This window comes from Alligator mississippiensis, chromosome 4 (assembly GCF_030867095.1).
Source record: "Alligator mississippiensis isolate rAllMis1 chromosome 4, rAllMis1, whole genome shotgun sequence".
NCBI classification, from domain to species: Eukaryota; Metazoa; Chordata; order Crocodylia; family Alligatoridae; genus Alligator; species Alligator mississippiensis.
Genome location: NC_081827.1, coordinates 48,588,627 through 48,610,372, shown reverse-complemented (window position 1 = coordinate 48,610,372; position 21,746 = coordinate 48,588,627). Strand labels below are relative to the sequence as shown.

At 44.4% G+C, this 21,746-nt stretch overlaps 2 protein-coding genes across 3 annotated transcripts in view; one reads left to right on the top strand and one right to left on the bottom strand.

Annotated features, from left to right (window-relative positions):
- The window catches only part of CFTR (CF transmembrane conductance regulator), a 151,656-nt gene extending 149,702 nt beyond the window's left edge, over positions 1-1,954 (top strand). The window contains exon 27 of the mRNA XM_019491251.2: positions 338-1,954. Within this exon, the coding sequence (XP_019346796.1) occupies positions 338-544 (207 nt within the window). The 3' untranslated portion in view covers positions 545-1,954. The remainder of the gene's footprint in view (positions 1-337) is intronic.
- Positions 1,955-11,525: 9,571 nt separating this feature from the next.
- The window catches only part of CTTNBP2 (cortactin binding protein 2), a 174,059-nt gene continuing 163,838 nt past the window's right edge, over positions 11,526-21,746 (bottom strand). For both annotated transcript variants that reach the window (XM_014601007.3, XM_059725945.1), the window contains one exon: positions 11,526-13,098. In XM_014601007.3, coding sequence (XP_014456493.2) covers positions 12,856-13,098 — 243 coding nt within the window. In that variant the 3' untranslated portion in view covers positions 11,526-12,855. The remainder of the gene's footprint in view (positions 13,099-21,746) is intronic.

The window sequence follows — 21,746 nt, the reverse complement described above, 5'->3', positions numbered from 1 at the left end:
CTGTGCATTAAAAATCCCCTTCCTTAATGTGAGTTTAATGTGAGCCATGTCGGGGTGAAGAGGAGCCATAAGAAAAGGGTTTAGTACATTTAAAAAAAATAAGCAATGGGTACATTTACTCATCCATCATTTGAAAACTCTTTCGCTTGTTGGTAATAGGAAGTTAGCCAAAGCAATCTGAAATTTTGAACCATACAAAGAAAGCTCTTTTGGCTTTTTTCCTACTGTAATTCTCTATCCTATCAGCAGCTGCCATCCTGTTAGTGTACTTACTTAGTTAACTGGACTTTTATCAGCTCTATTAATACATGTCTGTTTGATCCAAATGTTTGCTTAGGTAATAGAAGACAATAAAGTGAGGCAGTATGAGTCAATCCAGAAACTGCTGAATGAAAAGAGTTCCTTCAGACAGGTGATCAGCCATGTTGATCGCCTTAAACTCTTCCCTATACATCGCAGAAACTCAAGCAAGCGCAAATCTCGGCTGAAAATCACTGCTTTGCAGGAAGAGACAGAGGAAGAAGTACAAGAGACCAGACTGTGAGGAGGACTAGAAACACTTTCTCTAAAAAATTAAATATTGGGGAAATTGAAGCGGAGAAAAGTGAGACCAACACTGCGGACACTGCAGGGGCAAGCCCATGATCAAACTTTCAGGAGGCATTAAACGGAGCTGTCTACAAGGGTATATGGAAACGGCTACTCTCCAAAGGTTAAATTGTGTGTGAGGCATTAAATACCCTTGAAGATTTACCACTTGTTGCGGTAAGCCATGCTTCCTTTGAAAAGCTGCTTTACTTTGGTACTCACTCAATGATAGGAAGGGTTAGGAACCTGTTTGGATCAATATAGGCAAACTTTAAAAACCTTTTTTCCCTGTGTTTCGGGGGAGGGGATGGGCACTGAAGAAAAAGGTGGCAGACGGGAACGTTAAAACATATCAGACTTGGGTACAAAACACTAACCACAAAGTAGTAAACTGATTGTGGGGTTACTTCCTGAAACCAGGAGGAGAGAAAGCCAGCAGCAATGCACTTCAAATACTTCCTGTTCCTCATTTTTCATCTGATTACTGTATTTCAAAACCACAGAAAAGGCGAAATGCCCTTTCACAACAGTGCACAGCAAGCATGCATGAGATAATGAAGGAAAAGAGGATGTTTGCCTGCGAGTCGGTCAACATCCGTCAAGTCCCAGCAGTTAAAGAAAGATGACAGGGGGAGTTAATATTTCCTGTTGGACTCCAGGAGAGTCTGGCCCAACCCTGCAAACCTTTATTTCTGGGCACATGAATATTAGCATAAGCAGCAGGACTCCCGCTGGTAGGCCAGTCTGTATGTTAGGTCAGGCACCTTGACCTGCTTGTACTCTACTTTGTATGAAAAGGAGAGAAAAAAACTTTGTAGTAGACTTTAAGAATGACATCAGTTTTATACCCGTCTGTTTTGCAGTTTTATTATGAAGCTGAACTTTTCTCTAGAATGTTTTATTTATTTTAATATTGTTGAAAACATTTATTAAAAGAGTGCTGTATTTTAAGAGTGATTATGCACTACAAAAATATATATATATATTTGTATAAAAAGCGGTTTTTTTATATTTGAGCCGTATTCTTTTTATCCCACCTGATGATAGAACTGGAGAAAATTACTGTGTCCCAGAGGCATGTCAAGTAGCATCCAAAAGCTACCTTTATGGTGTGTGTGACTGCATTCTAGTAATACAGATGTGTTTGTTAGGTTTCTCTTTAAATAAAACCTCTCAACTCACACTGCCTATGTAACAAGCTGTAATAGGTGCAATCAGTAGAAGACACAGCAGAAATGTTGTTGCTTCTACTAAGTGAACACTGCCTACCACGACAGCATACATTTGATTTTTTTAAATTCTATTTATTACCAAAGTAGACAACATTATGTACAGTGTGCCAATAAAACTAAGATTTTGTGTACAATTCCATTGTCTCAGTTTGTTTTTCTTTATTTAAATGTATATATTTCTCTAGAGCAGTGATTCTCAATTAGTGTGCTGCAGTAGCCTGGGGTGCTGTGAGATCCTTTTAAAGGTGCCACTGGGTGCCATGCAATATTAGCACTGTTACATGTGCAAACACCTGTGCATCATTCACAAGATAGACCCAGACATCAAATAGGAATCCAGAGTGTCACAAACATTTCTGACCTGATGTGATGCTTCTGAGCTCTTTGCAACAGAAGAATTGTTGTATTATTTTTCCATAGTCAAAAAAAGAAGCAAAAGCTAAGAGTTGGCATTTTCTGAGGGGCACCTCAAATCTAAACAGGTTGTGAACCACTGCTCTAGAAACAGTATGGACTGTGGGGATTTTTACCCCCTTCTGCAGCAGAGGATACAGTCTTCTTCCTTGGATATCTTGAGTAGATTATAACTACTACTTCCTGTCCTTGAAGTAGCAGGCCACTTCCCCTCCTGTACCTGTGGCAAGTTAAGGTGGTAGGTTGTTTGTTTGTTTGTTTTTGGTTTTGGATGTTTTGAGCATTGTCCCTACTAGTTGTGAAAGAAGATTTTAAGCATAAGTCAGACAGTCATTTGTCTAGTATGGCTTAAACAGGGATGATTTTGCCTTGAGTGGGCAATTGGAGTCGATGCCTCCTGACAACCCTTCTAACCAGTGCTATAACTTTCAGTGCTTTGAAAATGGAGATTGTTTCTCTGATGAGTATACAAATAATCATTCCTGCTTCCATTAGTGGAAGTTATGTGAGCATCTACCTAGTAGACTAGAAACTCATTACAAAAATGTACAGTTCTCACAAGCACATAATTCTGTTTTGTGAACTCCACTTGGAATAGCCAATTTTATGAGGATTTAGGGTGTTTTTGAACACACTCTTCAGTGTCACTAGATGGTGCTGGAGAGCAGTCATAAACCAGTTTGATCAAAACGTGACCATTTATGCAGGTTTAGGACTCTATTTGTGTTGTAGGAATCCTTCTTTCACATGTTAGCCTGTCATGGGTGCAGCTCTCTTTCAACCTTTATGTTAACATAAAAATAAGTGAATTAAGGTGCAATTTAGGAATAGAAGAGTTAAGGGAGATCTGGAAGGAAGCTTTCTAAGGGGAGTGTTAGCAAGTAGCTGGCAGCCCCAGCTGAATTGCATTCAGAGGCTACAGATTATCCTTAGCCAGTCAACCTCCCTCTACCCCAGCCATAAAACTTCCTAATGCCACAGTTTTGAAAAGAGAATTCAAATTTAATTTCATTCTCATAACAACCCACTGTAAATGAAGCAACATGCACACTGCCAGGGCCAAGCTTTTGGGGCCGTTTGGAGCTCTGCTGATTAGGTCCACCCAGAGAAGATGGTTTAATACTTGGGCTCTCTCTAAGTCCATTCCTGCTTTTCCCTCACCCTGTCTCTCTTCCTTTTCAGGTTCCTTATCAATTTACTCCTTGCTTTTCTGTCTTCCCTTGCTCTGCAACTCTGCCCTTTCCCCATCTCTGTCTATTCCTGCTCCTTACCCTGTCTTGCTCTTCATTCCATTTGAATCTCCCCCTGCTCCTCTCTTCTCACAATTAAAAATGCTGGATGTTTGCAGAGAGCTGTGTGCACGGTGCTGGTTCAGTTCTGTTGGTACAGCACTTGTGTCCCCCAGGGCCCTCCCTTGTGGTCTGACCTTTTAGATTTTAGTTTAAATTAGGTAAATTAAAGCAAGGGCTTTAATTTATGAAAAATCTTCTGATTAATTATAGGCCAGGAGATGGTGGGGAAGAATTACATCTTCACTGGTTTGTAATAACTGAAAACCAAGGCCCAGTTCCAGCTGATCTCTAGGTGGGTAAATAGCACTTAGGTGTCTAACTTCAGATGCATTATCAGAGTTGTTGGGTCACTTATCCTCCTTCTCCCATACAACTTGCCTTGGTCTTCTGCTCAGGAGGCCCTGCAACAGCCACCTACAACAAGTAGTACAACAAGATTTTGGGGAAACTCATTGCTTTTCACACAGGTAAGCATATTTTCCAAGTCACCTCTAAATCAGCCAGTATTTATGAAGGCTTCTGTCCTGCTAGTCCAATGTGAGTGGGTTTTATAATGCTTTTTCTAATGCTGGCTGGTTTAAGGGCATTGCCTGTCTTCACTAACTTAAGTGTGCACCTCCGTAATCTTGCCTGATGCTTGCGTGACTGAGAAAAAACAGCTTCTAACTGATGATCACCTGGACAAGAAAGGCCACTGGGATTCAGTATATTAGGCTTACCTCTGTCAAGGCATGTGTAGCTTTTCTCTCTATTGTAGCTAGAGTTAAGAGGGCGGGAATGGAGTTAATGAATACTTCAGTCTAATTTGAAAGTAATTTAAGTAGGTGTGTCAGGGAAGGAAAATGAGGGAGCTGAAGATACCCCCTCCACATCCAGCACCTTCAGGATCATCACTGGACAGGAGAGACTTCCCTTCTGGGGCCCTGAACCGCCTCTAGGCATGTGACCTTTGGGAAAAAAAACTACCAGGAAGAGCCAGCTAGCGACTGAAGCTGACAGAACAGCAGTCAAAGCGGTTCAAGCAGTGAGTAATCGTCACAGATGATGTCACTCAGCTGCTTGCTGTGGTTTGTTTTTTTTGGTTTGGACAGTCTCAACACTGCTAATTATGTGCTGGCCCCAACCACTCCATAACCTCAATTTTTCAACACCACTCCACCTGCTTCCCACACTCCTCTCTTCCCTTTTCTTCCAATCTGATCAATCCCTTTTGCACTATCTTTCACTTACTTACATGGGTTCCAGCTCTTTGTCTGGCTGGTGTGGTGCATAATTCTGTATAACTCACAAAAAATAAAGGGCAATGCAATTGCCCAAGTTTTAGCCCAGTGATTAGGATACATGTCCAGGGAGTGGGAAAGCCATATTGTATTCTCTCCTCGGCAAGAGGACTTGAAACCTACCTTCTACTTGCCAATAAAATTCCCTAACCAGGGGTCCTGCATTCCTGATCCCAATGCTGATTTGGCTTTGTGCATTTAACACACTGGATAAAATGGGCGGACAGCAACATACTAGCTTCTGACTGAACTGAGGCACCCTACTTACTTAGTCAGTGCCCCTCTCACAGAGCAACATTCCCTTCAGCTTAGTCAGCTTTTGTTTCCACCTGTCTTCCCATCTTGACTACCCAGTGAGTCAGGAAGACTAGAGAGAGCTGTAGGCAGAGGCTGTTCAAGGTGTGGTGGTTATGGTACCTTGTTAGAGAGTGGGAGTTGTGGGTTCAAATTCTCTGGGTGAGGGGACCTAAGCCATACATCCCCCACCCTTGGACAAACAGGCAGGCTGGCTCTCCTCCCCCACACTTGCACTTCATTTGTGACTAGCATATCAGGGACTTCACATGCCCACCCAGATGGAAGAAGCTTAGAGCAGGAGAAAGAAACTGAGAAAAAAATAAATTGCAAAATTCAGAGGCAAAAAAATAAAAAAAGACTGTAGGAAGATAATAGGGCAAGATTACAAACAAGTTTAGTGTTACGCATGAGTTTGATTGCAAAATCTGCTGGGTAGGAGCCAGCATGATGTGGGCCATAGAATCCGACCACAGCAGAACTGCAAAAATGCCTTGAAGGGGAGGAGGAGGAGGGCTCGGCTTTGCCCATGTAACAGCAAAGACCTTTGGGAGCACTAGAAACCTACAGGGGAAGAGCTGGCCTAAGGACATAGCATGCACTACTTACTAACTTTAACAAATTTTCACATACTACACAGTTAGATCAAGAGCTTCTATCGTCACTATTATACAATTTAGACAGATATTGTAGAAATTTGTCCAATAACTAGCTGGGACATTAGAAACATTATCCTCAGAGCTGGTGACTTTGGGGAACTAATTTTGTTTTATCAATTGCCCAGTGATTAATCTACTTTATTATCATATTCATAAAAGGCTCACTTGCAAAGACTCTTAAAGTCCTCTTCCATTTTTACTATCCAAAAAACCTTGGGTTATTCTACTAATCCTGGTACTTGTAAGTGCTGAGCTAGCACCGGTCAGGTGTGCCCACAGGCTCTTTTTCAGGATTGTAATTACTCTTCTTGAACTCTGACAGTGCAAAGTGTCACCTTTATTTTTTTCCTAATTGGAGCAGTACTTGCCAAAAGCTGACTCCCCGCAATGGCCTTTATTTCATAGTACGATGATTAATCCTGATTTAACATGAACTTCTACAGCAGCTGTTCTCAACCTTTTTTGTACCAGGACCCATTTGTAAATATCGATGGCCCAGCAAACAGTTTAAGTAGAAAATAGCCTCCTGGCCCTGCTGGTGCCCCTCACTCCTGACCCATTACCCCCACTCAAGGCCCCTTCCCCCTAGTGTTTGGGGCAGGGTGCGTGTTTTTGGAGCAGGGTGGGGAGGAGCTGGAGCTCTGCCAGCCTGCAAGGGAAAAGCCACGGTTTCCCCTGTTTCCTCTTTAAAGGAAAATCCATTTTTAAAGTTTATTCATGACCCTTTCATATATTGCTGTGACCCACTTTTGGGTTGCAACCCATAGGTTGAGAAACGCTGTTCTAGAGGATCATACTGAACAGTAACAAAATCCACTGCATTTTAATTCTTTTCCAGAATTAAATAGTAAAAAAATGTCTTGATAAGCCATATTCTACTTCTGATTGGCTACAACCAGATACTAATTGTTGAATCATGGCAATCACTCTCTAATTGCATGTGCACATTCTCGCTCAAGTCTTTGCCTCAAGAACCTCTAACCAAAATGTAGAACAAGAGAGTAACATATTTCCTTTAAAAGCCTGTCTTTCCCCACATTAAAAACATCAGTATGATTAACTGTTACTGAGAGGTAAAAATTACCCTGTTAAATGGGACTTCCTCATCTCCATACATCAACCATAGACTATGTTCTTCCTGCCTGGCACTGGATAGCGACAGCAGCCTTTAAATTGGTAATGCAGGCTCTAATTTAAATGAATTCCTAATAAAAAAGTAAGATGCTTATGTAGCCATCTCTAGGGCATCTTTCTCAGGGCACTCACAAAAATCAATTCCTTAATGGAAGTGGGTTTAGTGCAGATGGAACAGAATTGTATTTATTACCTTTGGGGATAGTTTGCGGTGGATGCTGACAGGTGATTGTGTAGTAAGGATTGTCTTTTCATTAGATTGCACTGTACCACTAACCTGAATGAAAAGCATGGAGCTGAGCTGTAGTTTATTCGATTGTGCAACTCTGTGGCACGTGTGCCACAAGTGGTACAGGCAGCCTGTGTGTGTGGCTTGTGGCAGATCAGACAGGGAACGCAGGGCAGGGGACAGAAGGCAGAGCAAGGGGGTCCCACTGGCACATGCGGAGGGCACAAGCTTAATTTGTGGCATGCCTGCCAAAAAGGTTGTCTCCAGCTGTTTAAAACAAAGATGCAGTCAAAAGTGCTGGCTGCACTTAGAATCACAGACTTGCTTTGAAATTCCCCTCTGCTATTTTTAGCTTCATCCATTTTAGGAGTTTTGTCTCCAGTGTTTTAAGGTTATTACGTGGTATTGAGATGGTCCAGTCATGTGGGAGAAGCAAAGCCAGGCAGATGAGTTACAAGCTTTTCCTGGACCAACTAGGGCAGCTGAAGGAGATGAAAACAGCTTTTGGGCTTCAAGCACCTTTCCACAGGGTTGTGTTAGCAGTCACAGTCCAAGGTAGGTGCACGCTAGAACAACTGCTGCTGTGAGGTTTGCCTCCTTTTTTTCTTCATGTTGTGAAGTCCCCATAACTCTCAAGGTAAATTAGAGCATTTTTTGCAGTTAATTTTCTCTCTCCCTTGCCTAACTGGGTTACAGTTTCCCACTGAAAAATCCAGACCTTGAGGACACTGAATCCTTTGTCTGTGTGGATCTCACTCCTTCTACATGTCTACCCTAGCTGATTTCTCCTTGCTTTTAAATCGTATCTGACAACATCCCTGCAGCACAAATGTCTTTAGTCGAACAACCAGTCTGTTCTTTAAATCTTATGTAGCTGCTCTGTGATTCTTCAACTGTGAGTGCAGTGCCAGTGCACTGGCATGAAAAGATAGTCTTACAAATAAAATTCTTTATCTGCCTCAGTTCCTCATGTAACTCATGTGGAGCTTCTTGTCATCATCCTTTATCTCAACTGTCCCTCGTCCATAGCAATTCTGATACTGGTGACTACAGGATTCATAGGAAAGTAGGGCTAAAAGGGATCTCCAAAGGTCATCTAGCTCAACTCCCTGCATGAGGCAGGATCATCCCTACTTACAGACAAATCAATTATCTAACATCTTGGCAAAACTACACAGCCAGTCATGACACAGTCTCAAGAAGTAACATGCTAACCTGCCATAGGTAAACCCGGGGGACTGCAGGCAACATCCCTAGGCCCCAAAGGCTGTTAAAAGATCCAAGGAGGAGGACCACACCTATAGAGGAAGGCAAAACCCCCCATCTCTGCACCAACCACCTTTACCTCAAATATGGTGGAAAAAAGCCAGGAACATCTTTGTTTTCTAAGGGTGGCAGGAGCACTGTATGGTCAAACCCAAGCCTTAGCTAAGGACACTCTGTAGCAATTCAAGGAAGAGGAAAAAAACAAATTCCAGTAACGCATTCATGAAAGGAAAATATTCTCTCTGGCTCAGGTTACTAGTGAAAGACTGCATGGGAATTGCTAGGAACCTATGACACTGTGAAGGAGTTGCATCAGTACTCCAGCATAGGGATTATACGTTCCTTTGAGTACTTTACAAATTCACACGAGTATCCAAAGCACATTCTTGATGCTTCAAACACCTAACTACTCCCTGAACTCTTACTTGGCCACTGCAGTAGTGACTGCTTACATTTCCCCCAGCCTGGTTTTATTCTCAGTCTCCTTTCCTACATATTTCCAATATATCTGCGGGCTGAGGGGACCCACACACGCAGCCTAGCTTGGTTATGGGACAAAGAGCTTGGTCATGGGGAGCCAGTTTTTCTGGCTTGGTCATGGGAAAAGCTACAGTGCATGTCCCTTTTGGTTTTAAATTGCTCTTTGTGACTGTCTTTGTTCAGGGATAGGTTTCATTTCTTGTCAGGTGTTTCCTTAGTGTCCAGGTATTTCCCTGTGGAAGGATGACAGTCTGGATATCTGCTAGAGCTGTGCGAAATTTCACCAGGTGTTTTGTTTCAACACTATTTCAGCTTGTTTCAAGCTTGAAACAGTGAAATTGAAATGAAACAAAAGGCTTCGAAACAGCCTTGAAATGAAACGAGGGCACTCAAAACGTTTCAGAAGTTTCAAAACATTTTGAGTTTTGAAGCTGGGCTTGCTCGCAGCTAGAGAGAGAGGGTGAAGAGTAGGGAAGGACTGCTCTCATATGCACTGTGTACTGTGATCCTTCCCTGAGGTCCCTGCCAATCCCAGTGCTCTGGGGGAGGGATAGAAAAACAGCATAAAGAGCAGCATTGTTTGAACTGAACTTTCTCTGTCTCTTCACACTTACAAGTGACATGAGTTTTGCTCTGAACAGTTTGAGGTGCAGTTTCCCAGAAACCCCTATACTTATATCCTTGAAACCTGGCAAGCTTTGTGGCCTCAGCAGGGGCTACCATCCCTGCTGTTTTCATTCGAATCAGGCAAGAAATGACAAAGTTATAGGCATTTTCATGATTCCCTATTATAGCCTATGGGCAAAACATCAAAATAGCATCAAAACAGCAACACAGTTTTGACAAAATGAAATGGAGCAGTGCTTTGAAACAGCAAAATGAAACTGTCCCTTCAAAATGGTGAAACGGAAGTCGAAACGAAATGGCGCTGTTTTGCACAGTCCTATCTGTTGCATATCTTGGTTCTTATAGCTGTCAGTTAGTAAGAACCAAGAACAGAGCCCTGGAACATATTTGTAGGGGTTACCCTCACTAGGGGAGCTGGAAAGTTTGGGATTTACCTCCAAAATGCTCTTAATGGATGAGGATGGTTTAGCTGAGTTCAATGGGCTGATGAGGATTGACTCTGCTTGCTTGTGGAGATCTGGTGTTGTGGGATAAGGTGGCTTCTGACTGAGCGGCACCTTGTGGAATGGGAAGAATTGGGACAGCTTTCCTTTGGTGCTTCCAGTTAGGAACCTCTTTACCTTTACCTGACCAGTCTTTGTCACGATTTGGAAGGGGTAACAACTGGGAGAAAAGAGTTCAGTAGGACAGCCCCCGTCAACCCTTGAAATATCTGTCCCATAAGCAGAGAAGGGAAACTGTTGTCACTTGCCCCAGAATGAGTTTTCCTAACTTAGACTGCCATGTGTAAGGCAGGAATACTGAGCTACTCTGTCAGCACTGCTACAGGCAAAAAAATCAAAAGCCTCAGAAGAGGAGGTGTGGCCAAGCCCTTGAACCTCGTGAGCAGGGCCTTGCCTTTTTTGTTTTGTTTTGTTTTAACAGAAAATTAGGCATAGTTGAAACAGACAAATAGAGAAGTTAGGGTCCTACAAATAAAACTATTTTATACCTGTATGGGTTAAATCATTTGAGTTGCAGCTGACATGAGCCTAGCTGGAGGAACTAAACAGGCACACCACAGCAGTTAGAGTCAGCTAGGAGAGCTGCCAAAGACTGCAAAGTGAGATTAGAGACATCGAAGGCTCACAGGAGGTGGCCGTCTGCACGGAAGGAAAACACGCAACACAAAGACGGAGCAGACAGACATGAGAACCAAGCAGGTAAAAGACATGGATGAATGGAGGAAGTCTAAGAAAGCAGAGCAGAAATGAACAGAACAAGTAGAGACCCCAGTACATTTTAAAATGTAGCAACAGATTTTCCCTCAAAATCATGAAGAGATATTCAAAAGGGAAACTATTATTTTAAATCATGTTTTGAGGAAAAAATCTGTAACATGGCTGCCCTAGCATGGGTGACATCCATTTTCTCAGTACAAATTTGATACTTCTTTCCAGAACATTGCATCTCTTCTCCACAGGCCTTTACTCTTAATGCCTACAAGAATATCAGCAGCATCCTTGTAATCGGTCTGCTATTTACAACAGACCCTTGACCCTATATCATTACAAACACTTCTTTGGCTCATTCTTTTCCCTCCACAACCACGCCTAAACATTTTCCCTTCTCTCATATATGCCAGTTATATTTACAATACTTCTGTACTCAGAGATGCTAGCTACTGAGGCATGTTTTCCTGAACTGTCTGTAGCACTCTTCAGCTGAGCCACGTTGCTGGGAACCAGCTGTCAAACAGAAGTAGTCTGCCACCTTTACAGCATCAAAATGCCTTAAGTCAGGAGATATGAAAAAGTCTGTTGTGTATCTAGGAGAATTAACTGTAATACACTGAAGCCTACAGCACTGAACAAAAGTTATAACCACTAGGATTTTAAGGAAATGATTGCTTACAAAGGTATGCCTTCTCTCTGGCTTTTACTCTAAAGTAAATGACTATAAGATCAGACTTGTAATTCTTCCAAATCCAAATCCACCAGTAGATACACTATATATACACAAGACTAAGAGACAGACAGACAGACACATAGTGCAGTACAAAAAATTTATTGACATTAATTTGGGATAACTGCCTTACATATAGTGGTGAAGTGTCAGGATACATTTATGTAGCTCCTACCCCTTCCAAAAAAATCAAACTTGAGAAGAACAGCCTCTTTACCACGTAGTACTGAGATCTGATGTTAAGAAAGCCGTGTATCCTACTCTTCCTACTAGATAATAAGGTATCAAAACAGTGATTGTATCCTCACAATTACTATTCACAAGTATAAATTGTGGCAACCATAAATATTTTCTTCACATACACAGTCCCCCCCATGGGAAAATAATATAAACTTGTAGTGGAATAAAAAATATTTCATGTTAACTGTGATTTCAAATGCTATTTCAGCAATTACATATTAAATCCACTATAAAAATTGGTAATTACATAGTAACATGTTATTGCTGCTACATTATCACTGTATAACCACGTAATTAAGTTTGTGCTGTAATTTCTTTATAGTACAATTTGAAAAAACACTGAAAAAACACTGGTATTTTTGTAAAACATCATTATTTCCTGGATTTCTTTTTTAAAACATTAAAAGTTTTCCATTATACATTAAAAACTCAATTACAAGAAGAACACATTTTCTTCAGTTATCAAAAATGGGAGTTTGTGAGAAATAACTTATTGCATTATAATTTGTCTCCATTTTTCCTTTTCTAAATGTAGGAGCTGTAATGCAAACTCAGAACTTTTAAGATACGTGGAACTTAAGATAAATGTGAGAGAAATGGAATCACACGTCGGCAGGCAGACTGTGGGGTAATCAAATTTAATCAATTTAATATGGCTTGTAGCTGAAAGCAACTGATCTGCATGTCCAGTCATTTTGATTATTGCCACATTCCATTCATTTTTCAAGAAGTGAAGATAAAAACCTGTTCTGTCTTTTTAAAACGCAAATACATTAGTTTTAAGCCAGAACTGTACGCATTGTGCAACTCATTTGTATGCAATGTAACACATGAACTTGATAGAATATATTTATGTACAACATATACACAGAATTTTGTGGTAATTCTCCTAAATATAATCATTTAAACAATAGCAATTTTCATATTAAAAAAAACCACTCATGAAACTGGCAGAACAGCCCACTGGTGAACTTAAATCAATACAGTTTCCAGATTCAAACAATAAAATCTTTTCCTTATAAACAGCTGATTTACATACAAATTAAACTGTGGTCCCGTACACACATTAATTACAAGGTAAAAGTTTTGTTTTAAAAACTATTTACATGTTCTTGTACTTTATGATGGAGATTACGTGAACATTGAAAAAAATTGGATGGTAGGCAGGTCTTTTTGTTAGATTTTTGATTTGTTGTTCTTTTTGTGCAGGTTCCAAATCTCTCCATTTGAGTTGCTATGATCGAGCTCTATTTGCCTTGTATTACTGCTGCTGCTTCTTTTAGTGTTCTGAGAAGACTGGGTGACCTTACTTCTGGGTACAGGAAGAAAAGATTTAACTCTTGAAACACCCAACTCAGTCTTTGATTTACTGTTGCTGCATTCCACAGTTCGACTGCTGCTGAGAGGACAGGCCCCATCCTGTGAATGAGAGAAACAATCTCACTTTGATAAACACATTCATTCGCAGGGAGAACCCGAAAGACCCAAAAATCTGCCAGCCAAACTTCCAAAAAGCTGTAGCTGTTCACAGCTGTGTGAAGCTTCTTTTTGGAAGGTGGCAGCTTTCTTAAAAAAAAAAAAAAGCCCCTAGTGTTAAGACTGTTGTTTTCATAGCATGGAAGGGCTCTCCACAGGTCATCAAGTCCATCCACCTTCCTGAGGCAGGATCATCCCTATCCAAACCCTATTGCTAACCAGGCAGTAAAACAAACTCCTAGAAAATGGCAGGTATCCAGGTTGTAGTTGTATTGGTCTAGAGGCAAAAGGAATAAAAATAAAACTTGTGGAAGAGATGATGGCAGGGCACTGAATAAGCAACCCAAGACATGGCATAAGCAGCAGGAAAATTAGGAGACTAATATTTCTGGGGCACAGTAAGTGTCTGAACTAGACTCCAGGATTAACACAGCTGTGAGTGACAGAGCTGCTGTTTTAGAGGGTATTTGCACTGAGCAGAGTAAATGGTTCAGACCGACAAGAAGAGACTAGTCAGTCTCACCGTTTAATATATGTTTGCAAAGTACTGGCAGCAAGTATCTCTTGTGGCACTTCTGTAGCCAGGGACAGATACATCAAATCTGAAAGAGCTGCAGGCTCATATCATTACTATATGCAAGCATTTCATTGTAAAACTGCCTAGTGCCATGTGTTGAAAAGTGCTAATCCCAGAGCAAACTGGATTCTGCCCAGACAGGCCACGCACCAGTCAAGTGTTGAACCTTGCTCAGTATATCAAAGACAGCTTTGAAAAGGATTTGGTAGCTTGTGCTGTGTTTGCTGACTTGTCAACAGCATAAAATATAATGAATCACCAGAGGCTCCTCACAAAAATACACAATGTGATAAAACATCTCCACTTACATGCCAGATACAAATACTCTCACTAGGGAACTGACAATTTTAGATTGAACTATATAGGAAATGGAGCCAGTGGTGGTGACAACAAATAGCCTACTATACAAAAGGGGACTACTCTTAAACACCTACATTAAATCCCAACCAATTCATTCCAGCACAAGAAATTCTTTTTGTCAGCAATCAATACATTGCTGAGTAAACCAAGGATCTTGCCTAGAACAACGCCACACTAATTAATAATACTCTCTGGGTTCTCAGTCTAACTCAGAACCAGTTACATAATAACTTAAGATACAAGTGAGTCTTTTCCATTTCTGGAACTATGATGCCAACAGACAACTTGATGCTGTCAGGAATGAGGCACCACTTGCCAATCGCTGGAATTCTGTCCATCTTGAGGGGAGCCTAGATTACAGGCTCTCTTTAAAGGCACACACAAGTGGAGACAACAAAAAGGCAAACCTAGTGATTGGAACCAGATGGGGAGAAACAGCACAGGCTCACACAGAGAAACTGGATCCTGTGCTGAATGATAGCTGTCACTGTACTGCGGGATGTCTAAAACCAACAAGTGTTAACAGCCTGTATGTGCTTAGGCAATTGTTCCGCTAGACTTGAAGAGGGCGGTCACAAGCAACATGGAATGATACCGACAGGCTGAAGATACTAGACATGGCTAAACTGCAGCCTGGAATGACATGAAAAACTTTCTAGCTGCAACAGAACTGCTTAAAAGAAATCACCTACATCTAGACAACTGGAGATATGGGCTGCACAGCTTGATGCACTCAACAAGGAAGTGAAAATGCACACTGACATCATCAACCATGTTCCCACAGGTGCAAAGAACTGGTCAACTGGAGAGGTTTAAATGGCATGAACCTGAGTTGACAGGTCAAGAGAGAAAAAGAGGAGGTGCTACTAACAACCATGGTACATTTCCCTGGAAATATGGAAAATATGTGGAGTGTAGCAGGAAGCTGCTTTCATGCTACGTGATATCAACAAACTAGCAAGTTTACATCTACAAAAAAAATACGAGGCAGTATCTGTTAAAATTAAATTTTCAAAGCAACAGGCCTGGATAACTCTTACCCAAGAGTCCTAAAGTAACTAGCTGAGGAGTTCTTTGGATCACTGTTAAGCCCTTCAACAAATTTTGGAAAACTGGGAAACTCTAAGTGACCACTAGTGTAGTTCTAGTACTTAAAAACATAAAAAATACCCAGGGAACAGGCTTACTAGCTTAGTATCAGTCCCAGGTAAAACAACAGAGCAGTTTCGTGGAAGGGAGGTCTTGTCTGATTAACCTGTTGTCCTTTTGATTTTTTGATAAGGTTACAGTTGCTTTGATCAGTCCTGTTTTGATATAATGCATACCTGGACTTCTCCAAGGCCAAGCTAAAAACCTGCATTATATGTAATTAACAGAAATTATATTATTATAACCAAATATTATATAACCAAATAGGTTAGTTTGCCAGCTTCTGAAAGGACCAGACTTGTTGGAAAAATCTCTGTAGAACAGTGGTGCTCAGTGTTTTTGCCCTGTGGCTTGTTTGGGCAGGTCCCTCTGCAGGCTGGATCTGTCTGGTGGGCCTGATCCAGCCTCACAGTTTAGCGTTCCACATTGTAAAAAGGATGCGAAGAAGACAGAGAGAGCCCAGACAGGAAATAAAGATGATAAAAGGCTCGGAAGGCAAATCGTATGAGGAGAAGGTGAAGGAGCTACACGTTCACCTTGCAGAAAAGGCACTTCAGAGGAGACATGATAGCAGTCTTCAAATACATAAAAAGGGGGAAAGCACCTTTTCTCTTGCTGTGGGGAAGAGGATGCAGACCAATGGCTTAAAATGACAGCAAAGTAAGTTTTGATTGGATATCCAGAAAAAAGTCTTCACTGTTAGAACAGTGAGGCAGTGGAATCGCCTGCCTAGGGGAATTGCGGGCTCCCCATCAGTGGAGGTGTTCAAGAAGAGGTTGGACAGCCACTAGTTGAAGATCATCTAGGCCAGGGGTCGGCAACCCCTGGCATTTTGCTTGGCACGCCATGGCCAGCCCCAGCTCTGGGTAGCTGCTGCCAGTGACGGAGCCCGGGCTGCTCCCAGCAGGGCTTGCAGCATCCCAGCTGCCTGCTGGGCAGTGCTACTCTGCTGTCTGCCCCAAGGTGCGCGCACAGTTGCCACCAGCATGGAGCTGATGCTGGAGCTATGGAGCCAGGTGCAGCTGTTTGCAGCCTGCCCGCTGCTTGCTGCAGCTGCCCAGAGCCCAGGCTGGCTACAAACAGCTGCACTGGGCTCCGGAGCCCAGTCACCAGCTCTGTGCTGGGAGCAGGGGAGAGACCAGGGCTGCGCTGCCTCAGGCCCCTTCCCCACTGCCCACTCTGACGCACAGGTGCACACGCTGGTACAGAGTTGATGCTGGGGCTCCGGAGCCTGGTGCAGCTGTTTGCAGGCTCCCAGCTGTAGCCAGCCCTAGCTCTGGGTAGCTGCTGCCAGCCACAGAGCCCGGGCTAGGGGGCAGGTACACATGCCATGTACTGAAGGGACATCCCGCCATGTACCTCCTGCTCTCATTTTGTTTTTCTGGCATGCTGGCACTCCGGCATCTTCCAAGGTAAGCATTGTGGGGGTTTTTGGCACTCTGACAAAAAACGTTGCCTACCCCTGATCTAGGCGTAGTTACCCATAGTAGACCATAGGCATATCTCCCATGCTTCTAAGCTTTGCTGGTTTCATAGATTTCATAGATTTCATAGACATTAGGGCTGAAAGGGACCTCGGAAGATCATCGAGTCCAGCCCCCCGCCCAAAGGGCAGGACTTCAGCTAGGGTCATAGGATCCCAGCAAGATAAGCATCCAGTTTCATCTTGAAGGTGTTCAATGAAGGCGCTTGAACAACCTCCGGTGGCAGGCTGTTCCAGACCTTGGGGGCTCGGGCAGTAAAGAAATTCTTCCTTATGTCCAGCCTGAAACGATCTTGTAGTAGTTTGTGACCATTCGTCCTCGTCATCCCTTGGGGCGCTCTGGTGAACAAACGTTCCCCTAGATACTGATGGTCACCCCTGATAAACTTGTAGGTGGCCATCAGATCACCCCTGAGCCTGCGCTTTTCCAGGCTAAAGAGCCCCAGGGCTCTCAGCCTGTCATCGTAGGGTCTGCTTCCCTGACCTCTGATCATGCGCGTGGCTCTTCTCTGGACTCTCTCAAGCTTCTCCACATCCTTTTGGAATTGTGGAGCCCAAAACTGGACGCAGTACTCCAGCTGCGGCCTCACTAAGGCCGAGTACAGGGGGAGAATGACGTCCCGGGATTTGCTTGAGAAGCATCTATGGATGCAAGCCAGCGTTTTGGTCGCTTTACTAGCCGCAGCATCGCATTGCAGGCTCATGTTCATCTTGTGGTCAATGATGACCCCCAAGTCTCTTTCTTCCATAGTGCTAACCAACATAGCACTGCCGAGCCTATAAGGATGCTGCGGGGTTTTTTTTCCCAAGGTGGAGAACCTTGCATTTATCGGCGTTGAACACCATCAGATTCTCATCCGCCCACCTGCTGAGCCTGTCCAGGTCAGCCTGGATCATCCGCCTGTCTTCTGGTGTGGATGCTTTGCCCCAAAGTTTGGTGTCATCGGCGAACTTGGCCAGTCCGCTTCTGACTCCAGTGTCCACATCATTAATGAAGATGTTGAACAGTATGGGTCCAAGGACAGAGCCCTGGGGGACCCCACTGGTCACAGGACACCACGATGAGTGACTTCCATCAATTACTACCCTCTGGGTCCGACCCCGGAGCCAATTTTCCAGCCAGTTGATCGTGGGGGACCCAAGGCAACAATTGGCCAGTTTCTCCAAGAGACGATCATGGGACACCAGATCGAAGGCTTTTCTGAAGTCAAGATATATGACATCAATCTCATCTCCCTTGTCCAGGTGATAGGTCACTTGGTCGTAGAAGGAAATGAGATTGGTCAAGCAAGACCTACCCACAACAAACCCGTGCTGGCTATCCCTTAAGATGTTGGTGTCGGCCAGTCCACTAAGGATGGCCTCCTTAATAAACTTTTCTAAGATCTTCCCCGGGATAGAAGTCAGGCTGATGGGCCTATAGTTAGCCGGATCCACTTTCCTCCCTTTCTTGAAGATAGGCACCACGTTGGCCTTCTTCCAGTCTTCGGGCACTACACCAGAGCGCCAAGAGTTTTCAAAGATCCGCGCTAGAGGCTGGGCTATGATGCTCGCCAGCTCCTTGAGTACCCTGGGGTGAAGATTGTCAGGGCCGGCTGACTTGAAGGTATCCAGCTTCTCAAGATGTTCCTTCACAAAGTCAGCATTAATGGAGGGCAGGGGATCACCCTCACCCGGACTTCCCGGCCCTGTAGTGGGCACGGGCGTCCCATGGGGCTGATGAAAGACCGACGCAAAGTACCTATTTAATAGGTTGGCTTTTTCCTGGGCGTCAGTTGTCAGTTGCCCCATCTGGTTCAGCAGGGGTCCAATGTTGCCCCTGCTTTTCCTCCGGCTCCCCACATCTGAAAAAGGACTTTTTATTGTCCTTGATGCTCAAAGCTAGCTGGAGTTCAGTTGCAGCCTTGGCTTTCCTGGTATGCTCCCTATAGGACCGGACCAGTGCAGAATAATCCTCCTTGGAGGTGACTCCCGTCCTCCATCCTTCGTAGGCCTTTCTTTTTAGCCTCAGGAGGTCTGCTAGGTCCCTGGAGAGTCAGGGGGGCTGCTGTGCCCTCTTGCTGCCTTTCCTCCGAGATGGAATAGACTTAGTTTGTGCATTGAGGATCGCTCCCTTGAGGAGCAACCACTCTTCTTGAACTCCCCTCTCCCTGTGGTCACAGTCCCTTAGGGCCTCACTGACAAGCGTCCTGAGCTTGTCAAAGTCAGCTTTCCTGAAGTCAAGGACTTCCGTGTTGCTGACTGACTTGCCAGCTTTTCGGCGGATGGTGAAGGTGATCAGCTCGTGGTCGCTGTCACCCAGCTTCCCATCGATCACTAGGTCGCCGACTAGGTCCTCCCCAGTAGCCAGCACCAGGTCGAGCAGCGCTTTGCCTCTCATTGGCCCATAGACTTCTTGAGTCAGGTAGAGGTCATCCACGCACGAGAGGAAGCTCTGCGACCGCTCAGATTTTGCTCAGCCAGTTCCTGGGCAAACTCCTGGTCTAGCTCAGGACTTTGGGTGGGAGGTCTGTAGTAGACTCCCAACATTGTGTCCCCTGTGCTGTGTTCCCCATGGATTTTAACCCAGAGGGTCTCCAGCCGTCCACCCTGGTCGCCAATATCGGCTTGCAGGGATGCGTAGCTTTCCTTAACATAGAGAGCTACACCCCCGCCCCTTTTCTCTACACGATCCCTCCTGTACAGGGTATAGCCATCTATCCCCGTGGTCCAGTCATGGGTGGAGTCCCACCAGGTCTCCATTATCCCTATGACATCGTAATTGTTTGCACTGAGCAGGAGGATGAGCTCCTCCTGCTTATTCCCCAAGCTCCTGGCATTTGTGTACAGGCAGGCAAGTGCCCCCTGGGGGGCTCCTTCCTTGCCCACAGATTTTACCAGGGCTGGGGTGGGCTCCCTTGAGTGCCATGATCCGCTGGCTTTGCAAGGATTGTTCAGCGGGCCAGCAGTGGCGGTAGTCCCCCTGTCCCCCAGCGGGCTTAGGGTTGCCCCCTCATTTCTTTCTGTTACATGTGGTTTTAACCCTTCTTCAGAGGCACTGGGTGTTGGCTGCAGCCACAGCTGGGGATTTTGACTGGGGTATGCCAATGCTTCTGCTGGTACTTAAAGTCAGAGGTTCCTGGCTAGAAGGTCTTGCCTCTCTGCCCAGGCAATCACCATATCTAGGGTCAGGAAGGAATTTTACCCCATGGTCAGATGGTACACACTGCACCAATATTAGCAACCTTTTACATGTATTAGTAACCTTTGGCAGAAACATTGGCTGCTGTGCTTTACCTATTGTAGGTTAGGGTGTTTGTTAATGCCTTGTGTTTTGTCAGGATTGTTGGTTGTTTTACAAAAATTTTCAATTGTGGATTTGTATAGGGTGGTTTGGATAGGATGATCCTGCCTCAGGTAAGGAGTTGGATTAGATGACCTCTGGAGGTTACTTCTAACCCAACTTCTCTATGATTCTATGATGTTGGGGACAATGAAACTGGTAAGTCCCGCATAGGTCCACTGCTAGATGCAGATGGTGAAACTAAACAATGATGCAGAAAAAGTGGAAATGTACAACGCTAAATATAGCCATTAATGGGCAGATATCAATAAAATGGGATTACTTCTATTTGTAGCTTCCCAGAGGTTGTCCTGTTCCAGAGCTACTTAATTTATCAACAATCTATCAACATTGACAACATTTGCAGTTGTCATAAAAACTGAGTGATACCAGATGATGAAGGCAAGTTACAGAGGGACCTGAATCATTCGGTTCAATGGAGTCAAACAAAATGTGTCTCAATATAGCCAAACTGAAGACAATGCACGTGAGAATGAAAAACACAAGTTATACTTACAGGATGGGAGACTGTTCAGTTGTCAATGACAAAGGTATTACCAATGCTAGAGGACTCAAAAATGGCAGGGAATTGATTAGGGAAGAGATCCAATTAGGCAACTGTGCCCCCAGGTGTAAAAATGCCAAAGTCCCTGCAAGTCTCACCTGGGGGAAAACCTAGTAATGACCTTAATACACTAGCCAGGCATACAGGACAGAGGCCTCCCTGTACTATCTGAGAATACCTATACATCCCATCCAATGTTTCACCTCAAGTGACAACCAACTTCTAATGTTTAAGATACATCTAGACCTGGAGGGAGAAGGGGAGTTCCCTCCTATATGTATCTGAAGCTTTGAAGCATAAGATCACGATTCTTATAAAATCACAACTGCGGAACTATAAGTGTTATGAGCATGTTATTGGTTATGTAGGTAGTTCTGCTCTTCCCAAGACCAACAGAAAATGAGTGGACACACCTAGATGTGAAGCTTCAAGGACCTGAGAGTTCACAGTGACCATCCAGCAGTTAGGGTTACCATACCTCCGGGGTTTTCCCAGACGCGTCCTCTTTTTTGGACCCTTGTGCTGTGTCTGGGCAGGTTTTTGAAAAAAGAGCTAATGTCTGGGTTTTCTGCTGTCTCAGACTGGCTGCTTTGGGATGGGAGCAGCAGGCAAGGTGACTGGTTGTCGGGGGTCATGCGCTCCCCACATGGACTCAGGTAAGCCAGCAAAAGAGAGACACCGAGAGAGCAGCAGGGCTGGAGGAGGGGGCAGGGGTCTGTGGGTCAGAAGTACAGGGCACCAGCAGGGCTGGCACAGGGGAAAGGGCTGTGGGTCAGGAGTGAGGGGCACCAGCAGGGGGGCAGGGAGCTGTGGATCAGGAGTGAGGGGCACGGTGGGGGGGGTGACTGTGGGTTGGGTGTGCAGGGCACTAGCAGTGCCAGGGGGCTGTGGGTTGGGAGTGAGGGGCACCAGCAAGAGGTGGGGGGCAGGATACTGCTCTTTGTGAGCAAGGGGCACAGACAGGGCTGGGGTCAGTGCGTCCAGAGTCAGGGGCAGCAGCAGGGGTGGGGGGTGGGGGTTGTGGCTTGCCAGTGAGCGGGAACAGAATAGGCAGAGGCAAGGGCAGGGCACCGCTGCCCCGCCATCATATTCCCCCTGACCTCCCCCTCTGCCCCGTGACTGGTGTCCTCTTTTT